Raw genomic sequence first — 7569 nt, 5'->3', positions numbered from 1 at the left:
ACGAAGTTAACGAAGTTATCTCCCCCACCCCCCCCACCCTCCCCTTTTGTGACCATCTTGGCAGAGCATGTCGCCGTCGCAGCAGTACACGGCCGACTACCTTGCCGCAGCCGCCACACCCTCCCCCCCGCGGGCGCAGGACTCGGGCGGCAGCGGGCCCCTGGGTGCCACCCCCCCCCTCATGCACAACCCGCTGAGCTTTGCCTTCTGAGTCAGCTGTCTGCCATCGCACATGTTGTCGTCGATCCTTAGACAGCACAGGGGGCACGCACATGGGAAATGATTCTGGGGGTGCAAATGCGCCGAGTCAGAGGCGCCTGTGCCACGCCGTGTCCTGCACTGCGCCGTCCAAAGCTTGCATGACACCATTCACCAGTTCTCAGCCCTGATGCAGCACGTGTCAGGCTCGAGCCGCCGCAGCCTGCCCGACAGCCGCCTCTCCCTGCTCCTTGGGGAAAGCGCGGTGGCCCTCCGCCACCAGCGCCTCCAGCGCCCGCATCACCTCCCGCCGGTTGTCCTCGCGGTTGGGGAAGCGGGCGCTGGTGAGCCGCAGGCGCCCCGTCCCGCGGTCGTACCGTGGCCCGGCGATACGCGCGATGTGCTGCAGCGCCGCCTCGCTCAGCCCCGCCTCGGCCTGCAGGTCGCGCAGGTACACCCTGCACCGCGCCTTCCAGTTGGCGGGGTGTGACTCGGTCACGCCCGTCACCAGCACCAGTGTGCTCTCCCACTCCAGGATGGGGCGCGCCCCCTCGCGACCCTGGGGCGGGCCGGGATGCGACAGGCCAACCGCCGCCAGGATCTCATCCAAGGACTTGTCGGGCATGGCCTGCTTGGCCGCCTTGATTGTCTCGTGCAGGTCTGTTGGGTGTTGTGGGAGAGGGGTCCAGCGTTGTTCTTCTGGGGTGGCCTTGGGGAACAACGAGGGGAACAGAAGATGCACAGTGCGTGGCAGAGGGGCAAGGCGACATGGCACGCAGCACACGACTGTGTGGGCTGTCCAGGCAGTTCCAGTCGCACCCTACCCCTGGAGCTCCCTAGGGTCCCAGGTGCACAGCCAGGAAAGCACACACAAACCCGGCCCAAACCCACCTGAGCGGGACTGGTAGATCTCAGGGACGACATCGCGGAGGTTGTACAGGGGGACGCCCTCGGGGACGCGCGGGAAGCGCTCCGCCTGCAATGATGGATTGGGACCAGGCAGTGGGGCATCTAGAACAGGGCATGTAGGGGCTTCAGAGGTGCCATGCCATGCCTAGGCATGGATTGAAACGGGCACCCACTCCTGCACCACACCAAACCCTCGACCTTGCCAATGGCAGAGCCCAAGAGCAGCCCACAATACGCCCACCAGCCTTGCACCACGACCACGTCAGCGCACCTCTTCGAAGAACTCCTGCTCGACCTGTGGGTCGGCATAGCTGCTGCGGTCTTTGCGTGACAGACGGGGCAAGAACCTCTTGTGCTTCTCTGGGTCGGGAGCGTAGTGTGCCAGCTGCGCCTTGCTGTACTGGTAGTTTGGGTCGAGGCCTGCGTACCTATCGACTGCGAGCGGATGGTGGGAGAGTGTGTTTTGGTGCATGGTCAACAGCTGCATCTAAACCCACCCATGCCGCCACTCGGATCTACAACAGACCCTCTCAGTACCTGGAGCCTCGCTGGTCTCGGGTTCGGTGCCACCCTCTGCGGGCACCACATCGCCGGTAGATGGAGTTTCGGTGCTGGACGGAGGCTCTTGGCTACTGGAGTACCAAGCACCTCCACAGGCTAGCATCGCGGGGGTTGCCAGCCTGGAGCCGGAGGTGCCTGCCAGCGTTCCGAGGGGTGAGCACGCGCGTACGATCGAGCGCATGGCCATGCTCCTCAACAAATCACACCCTATGTTTTTGTTGGAGTAGGTACACTGTGAATCGCCAATGTAGGTACGCTGGCTTGGGAGACAAGAGGTTTACGAAGGCGTGCTTGCGTGAGGTTCCCTCGACAGGATCACCACGCATAAAATTGTGTTATTCTGTAAGAAGATTGGCCATGTAAATTTTCTATTGTTTCTATGCATGTCCTGATAGACAATCTGATGGTCCACTGTTTGGTGGCGCCCTCGTAACCCAACATTGCACGCCTCGCTCAGCAGCAGCGATGCACCGATCTAATTGTGGACATGGCCCGCTCCTACGCACTGAAACACCCGTGTGTAGCGTACTGAACTCAATACAATATCAGACTGTATTGCAAACTTGTCGATCGATCGCTTGAGCATGCCTGGGTTTCGCATCGGTCCTTTCTCTTTGCAGGCCCCCACCCGGTCAGAGCTGGAGGACATCGAGGCAGCTTCCCAGAGGTGCGATCCATGCAATGTGCTTCTCAGCTTCGAGTGCAGGAAACATCAATATGGAGCATAGCCCTTCCACCTTCAAAGCTCAAGTGCCCTTCATTACCCTTGCAGGCTGGAGTACAACTTTCCCCATGTGGGCTCTACAGCCCTGATTGAGAGCGGCGCTCCAGCCATCCCTGGGTATAACAGCGCGAGGCACCGCGTCAAGGTGATCTTCCAGGGTGGAATCTGCGACAGCATGAGTGATAGGGAGATGGGTGCCCCCATGAGTGGATGAGTCCGGTTGGGTGACCCTTCATGTGCAGTGTGTTTCTTAACACTTGCCATGCCGCCACCTGACGTCTGAGTCCAATGCGACCCTGCAGATGGGTCAGGGACGCAAGGTCTTCAACAGAGGAGTCAAGATGCTGGAGGCCTGGGACCACTTCCGGCTGGGCTGGGCCTTCACCAACGCCCCCCCGCCCGTGGTGGGCGGCATCGTGCTCGTGGCTGCGCGCTCGCTGGGCCTGTGGTCCTGCAACCCCCTGCGCATCAGCCGCGCCAGCCGCTCGCCCCGGCGGCTGGAGTTTGCGTCCACCACGCTGCAGGGACACCAGATCTGCGGCGAGGAGGCCTTCAGCGTGTCGTGGTACCCACAGACTGGGGGCGATGTCTGGTGAGTGGCGTCTGTGGTACTCTTGGCTTGCCTCCGAGGGTGAGAATGAAAGTCATTCCTTGCTCCGTGCCGGGGACCCCAGCCTGTTTGGGAGAGAGACACTGCAGCTCGCAAGAGTCCCCTGTCCCTGGATCACTGCATCACTGGTCCACAAACCACGCTCCTATCCTGTTCATTACATCCCTCTCAACAGGTTTGAGATCCGCAGCGTTTCCCGCCCTGCAACCCCCCTTGCTTGGCTGGCTCAGCCGGTCCTCCGGCACTACCAGGCCAAGTTTGTGCGAGAGTCGCTGGCCCGCATGGCACAGCATGGTGCAGAGACGGCGGCGCCGGGTTGAGCGGCGTGCGTCAGTCGTCGCCCCACCCGTCCTCGTCTGAGTTGTCGGCTGGGCCAAGGCTTGCCTTCACCCCAGCCGACCGGCTGAAGGCCGGCGGCCGGGCTAGGCCCCCGCCCCCAAAGCTCTTGAGTGCGATGGCGGGCCTGGGCACGGCCGCTGTGCCCTCGCCCTCGTCCCGGCCCGCCGCAGGGGTCTCGCCCGCCTCGGCCCCCCTCTGCAGGGCAGCGGCGAGGCGGGCGCGGAGCTCGGGCGCGGCCGCCGCCACCGCTGCAGAGAAAGGGGCGGCGGTCGCGGGGGCGGCGGCGAGCTGCGTCGCCAGCGCGCGCGCGGCGCGGGGCAGGGATTGGGACGAGGAGCCTGCCTCGGCCTCGCCCGCCGCGACGAGCACCGGGAGGAGGCGGCCGAGCAGGGCCGGCTGGAGGTCGGGGCGGCCGGCGACGGCGGCTGCGTTTGCCGTCAGCACGGCCAACCTGGCAGCGGAGCGGAGCCCCGCCAGCGCATCCGAAGCCCCGCGCATCCCCTGCACATGGGTTTGTTGTGATGTAGCACAGCGTGAGGCTGTCATTGCCACACGATCCGTTGCGTCAGTAAGAGCACGCTGCTCAATCGAGGTCGTGACATCCAACAACACCGAGTGCATGCGCTATTGGCATGCCATCTGCGGTTCATCACGGCTACATCGGTCCCTCTGTTCATAGCAACCCCCAAGTCAGGGCGAACGTGCAGCAGTCCAAAACACGCCGGAGTGGCAAAGGCACGTGCTCACCTGGGGGCCGGCCAGCATGGCGGCACGCGCGGCGTCCAAGGAAGGCGCGAGTACCGCCGCCCCGCAGCGCAGTGCCCATCCTCGTCCTGCGCCGGGGCGGGCCAGGTTGTCAGTGACGGCCTGGTGCACCGCCGCGGTCGCCGCTGGGGATGACGCCAGGGCGTGGAGGGCTCGCAGGCACCGCGCGGTGGCCGGGCTGCTGCGGTCTTCGAGTGCTCCGGCTGACGCTGCTTCTTCTGTGCAACGCGTGCCAGCGCCTAGCGCGGACGCCGCCTCGCCCAATGACAAGAGCGCCGAGATCAGGGCAACGGCCGAGTCACCATCGCTACCCTGCCCCGCGACCTCCTCAGTACCAGAAGCCACCTCTCCCACTGCCATGTCGAGCAGCTCTGACACAGACGGCAGACCGGACTCCGGCCCACTGTACCCCACCGTGCCGCTCCCGCTGCCCTGCTGCGTCGTCAGGAGGCCACAGGCCCGCGCCACGGCGAGCGCGGCGGGCCTGCGCAGCGCGGCACCGCCCCGCAAGCCGGCCAGGCCGGCGGTCAGCAGTCGGCGCGGGTCTCCGCAGGACCCCAGCGCCTCCAACACGGCCCCCGCTGCAGCACTCACTGCGGGGTCCGCGCCGGCCTCCGCGTGCAGGTGCACTGCCCGCAAGCAGGCCAGCAGCACGGTCTGCGCCTGTTCGCTGCCCTGGCCAGCCCCCTCCGCGCACAGCAGGCGGGCCACGAGGCGTACAGCCTCCAGCGCAGGCGCCGCCGGCTGGCCTGGCCGAGGGCCCGCGCCCCGGGCGACGCCAAGCAGGAGGGGCAACACTTCTTCCTCACGGCGCGCCGGGTCGATGGCCCGGGCCTCCACCAGCCAGATCAGCACTCTCAGCGCCAGAGCGACATCTGAGGCCCGACGCTCCGCGTCGGGCGGCCCTGCGGCATGCGGGCCCTGCCCCGGCCCCGCCTCGGCCGCCGCGGCGCTGAGCGCCATGATGCCGAGGTCGGCCAGCCCGGGGTGGAGGCCCGTGGAGGCGGCAGCGTCGCTGCGCTGCTCGCCGCTCGCCACCTCGCCCCGCCCGCCCGTACTCGCGAGCACCGCGGCCGCGATGGCCGTCAGCGCTGCCTCCAGGTCCTGCGCCGCGGGCAGCGAGCCGGCCAGCTGTCCCGTGCAGGACGCCGGCGGTGCGGCCGGCAGCGCCACGGCAGCCTCGCCCAGGGCGGCGGCCAGGCGCGAGGGCGGCGCATCGCCGCTGCGCGTGCCGGCGCGGGCCGCAAACCAGTCCTGCGCCGCGCCCGTCCATGCCGTCCGCAGCAGCGCCGCATGGGGCGCCTGCGCGCGCGCCACCTCGCCCCGCACCCCCGACGTGGCGGCCATCGCCGCATGGCACGCGCAGCGCGCGTGCGCCGCGACGCAGGCCGCGCGGGAGGCGAGGCCCACCCACTCCGCGTGCCGCGCGGCGCCGGGGCCCGGCCGCGCTGGCCGCAGGGCCGAGCACAGCATGCCCAGCACACGACGCAGGACCACGGGGTCGCGGTCGCCCAGGCCCGCACAGACGAAGGCGGCGCCCAGCGCCGCGCCCGCCGCCCGCAGGTCGGCGCCCGCCTCCGGCGCCAGGCTGGTCCTGCGAGGAATATGGAGGCTCAGGGTACCTTTGGTGGGAGGGGGCTCTTCTCGAGGAGGCGCTGCCCACGAGGATCACCGGGCGTGATGACATGACCAGCCGCGGCGGCTCCACGTGGAACTCAAACCACCGGTTCAGCCAGGAGCGGTCACCTGATGGCCGACACGAGCTGGGCCTCGTACTGCCCCAGCAGGGGCTCGCCCCCCTCGGCCAGCGGGTCCCGCACGCCAGCAAACACCCGCACGACCACCACCAGCAGGGCCACGCCCGGCGGCCGCAGGGCCTGCGAGGGAGGGAGTGGGACCCAGCTGGCCATCTCGACGAGGTCGGGAATCAGAGCACTCTTCGCGCAAAGCAGGCCCGGGGGAGCTCCATCACCATCAAAGCTGCGCACTCGTCGGCGTGACGGCAGGAACATGCCAACCCACGGCATGGTGCGCGCCGCTTTCACCCCACATCCCTGCCCCTCCAGACCCTACACACCTCCAGCTGCCCGGTGGCTTCCACGAAGCCAACGTGGACCAGCTGCTCCACCCCCACCTCCAGCCAGTCCCTGCCCGCCGCCCCGGCTGCGGCGACCGGGTCGACATGCCGGGCATCTGCGGATGCGGCCAGCAGCGGCAGCCCCGCCAGGCAATCGGCCAGAAACAGGCGCGTGCCCAGCCGCGGCCGCGGCCCCGCCTGCACCCCCGCGTCGGGACCAGGGGCGTGGCCGTCGCCGCGCGCGGCCTCTCGCCGCGCGCGGTCGTCCGGCGCTCCCACTCCGTCCTCGTCGCCGTCCCGCTCCTTTTCGCCATCGCCCCTGCCGTCCCGGCCGTCGTCGAGCCCGCCCGCCGCGCCCTGGCCCTCGGCGCCCTCCAGCACCACGCCCCCCGCTAGCGCCAGCCAACGCGAGGGCGCCGCGGCCGCGCCGGCGCGCAGCAGCGTGCCCAGCGTGGCCTCCGCCTGCGCGGCCAGCTCGGGCCGCGTCTCGGCGTCCAGCGCCCCGACCAGCGCGGCCGGCAGGTCGCCCGGCCAGGCCAGGACGGCAGCCGCGTCGCGCTCTGCCAGGTGGCGCAGCGTGCGCAGCGTGGCGGAGCGCAGCGGCGCGCTGCGCGACGCCATCGGGCCCGCCAGCACCGCCAGGTGGGCTGCCGCGGGCAGCGCGCCCGGCGCGAACAGCACCAGCATCTGCGTGTGCAGCACCACCACCAGCGCGGCGGCGGGCGATGCCGGGGCGGCGACGGTGGTGAGAGTGGAGGGCATGCTACCACTGCCGCCGCTGTTCTCGCCGACGCCGCCGACGGCACTCTCACTGCAGTCATCATCGCCGGTCCCCCCGCCCAGCGCCGCCGCCGCCGCCGCCTCGGCGACGACCAGCTTGCAGAGGTCGTGCGCGCGGGAGCCCAGCGCGTACTCTGGCCCCAGCGACGCGACCGCGGCATTCACCAGGCGCCCGGCGGCGGGCAGCAGCCCCGGCTCGTCGTACAGGTCGGCGCGGAGCAGCGCGTCGCGGCACAGCTCCAGCGCAGGCAACACGTGGGGCAGGAAGGCGGGGCCCGCGGCCTCAGCGCAGGCCAGCAGCGCGTGCAGCGCCGTCTGCAGCGCGGGCGGCGGGGAGGCGGTGGCTAGCGCGCACAGCGTGCCCACCACCGCCCCCAGCCCCGCCTGGAGACCGAGGCCACCGGCGCGGCGCGCCAGGGCCCCCGCCGCCACGGCCAGCGCCGCGCGCCGGCGCAGGCTCCCCGTCTCGGCCGCAGCGGCACACAGTGCGCGCAGCGAGGGCAGCGCCTCCACCCCGCGCCCGCTCGCCAGCGCGGCCACCTGCGCGGCAGCGCGGCACAGCGGCACGCTGGCCTCCACGCCCTCCTCCAGCACCGCCGCCGACAG

The 7569-nt window shown here is 69.7% G+C and overlaps 4 protein-coding genes across 4 annotated transcripts in view; 2 read left to right on the top strand and 2 right to left on the bottom strand.

Moving 5' to 3' along the window:
* F751_2240 (hypothetical protein) overlaps positions 1-211 on the top strand; it is a gene marked incomplete at both ends in the record, with an annotated part of 7734 nt that extends 7523 nt beyond the window's left edge. The window contains one exon of the mRNA XM_011401289.1: positions 65-211. Coding sequence (XP_011399591.1) covers positions 65-211 — 147 coding nt within the window. The remainder of the gene's footprint in view (positions 1-64) is intronic.
* Positions 212-400: 189 nt separating this feature from the next.
* Positions 401-1771, bottom strand: F751_2239 (hypothetical protein; the record flags this gene model as incomplete). Its single annotated transcript, XM_011401288.1, has 4 exons — positions 401-858; positions 1090-1174; positions 1379-1542; positions 1645-1771. The coding sequence occupies 4 exons, from the start codon at positions 1769-1771 to the stop codon at positions 401-403; spliced, it is 834 nt and encodes a 277-aa protein (XP_011399590.1).
* Positions 1772-2252: 481 nt separating this feature from the next.
* F751_2238 (hypothetical protein) lies at positions 2253-3322 on the top strand (the record flags this gene model as incomplete). The annotated part of the gene is made up of 4 exons (XM_011401287.1): positions 2253-2335; positions 2441-2537; positions 2695-2984; positions 3178-3322. The coding sequence occupies 4 exons, from the start codon at positions 2253-2255 to the stop codon at positions 3320-3322; spliced, it is 615 nt and encodes a 204-aa protein (XP_011399589.1).
* Positions 3323-3332: 10 nt separating this feature from the next.
* The window catches only part of F751_2237 (HEAT repeat-containing protein 5A), a gene marked incomplete at both ends in the record, with an annotated part of 12392 nt that continues 8155 nt past the window's right edge, over positions 3333-7569 (bottom strand). Inside the window, 6 exons of the mRNA XM_011401286.1 lie at positions 3333-3536; positions 3711-3842; positions 4089-4829; positions 5145-5328; positions 5853-5983; positions 6184-7347. Of these exons, the coding sequence (XP_011399588.1) occupies positions 3333-3536; positions 3711-3842; positions 4089-4829; positions 5145-5328; positions 5853-5983; positions 6184-7347 (2556 nt within the window). The remainder of the gene's footprint in view (positions 3537-3710; positions 3843-4088; positions 4830-5144; positions 5329-5852; positions 5984-6183; positions 7348-7569) is intronic.

This window comes from Auxenochlorella protothecoides, assembly GCF_000733215.1.
Source record: "Auxenochlorella protothecoides strain 0710 unplaced genomic scaffold scaffold2, whole genome shotgun sequence".
Classification (NCBI taxonomy): Eukaryota; Viridiplantae; Chlorophyta; class Trebouxiophyceae; order Chlorellales; family Chlorellaceae; genus Auxenochlorella; species Auxenochlorella protothecoides.
The sequence above is the reverse complement of the archived record's forward strand: the minus strand, read 5'-3'. Positions and strand labels throughout refer to the sequence as shown.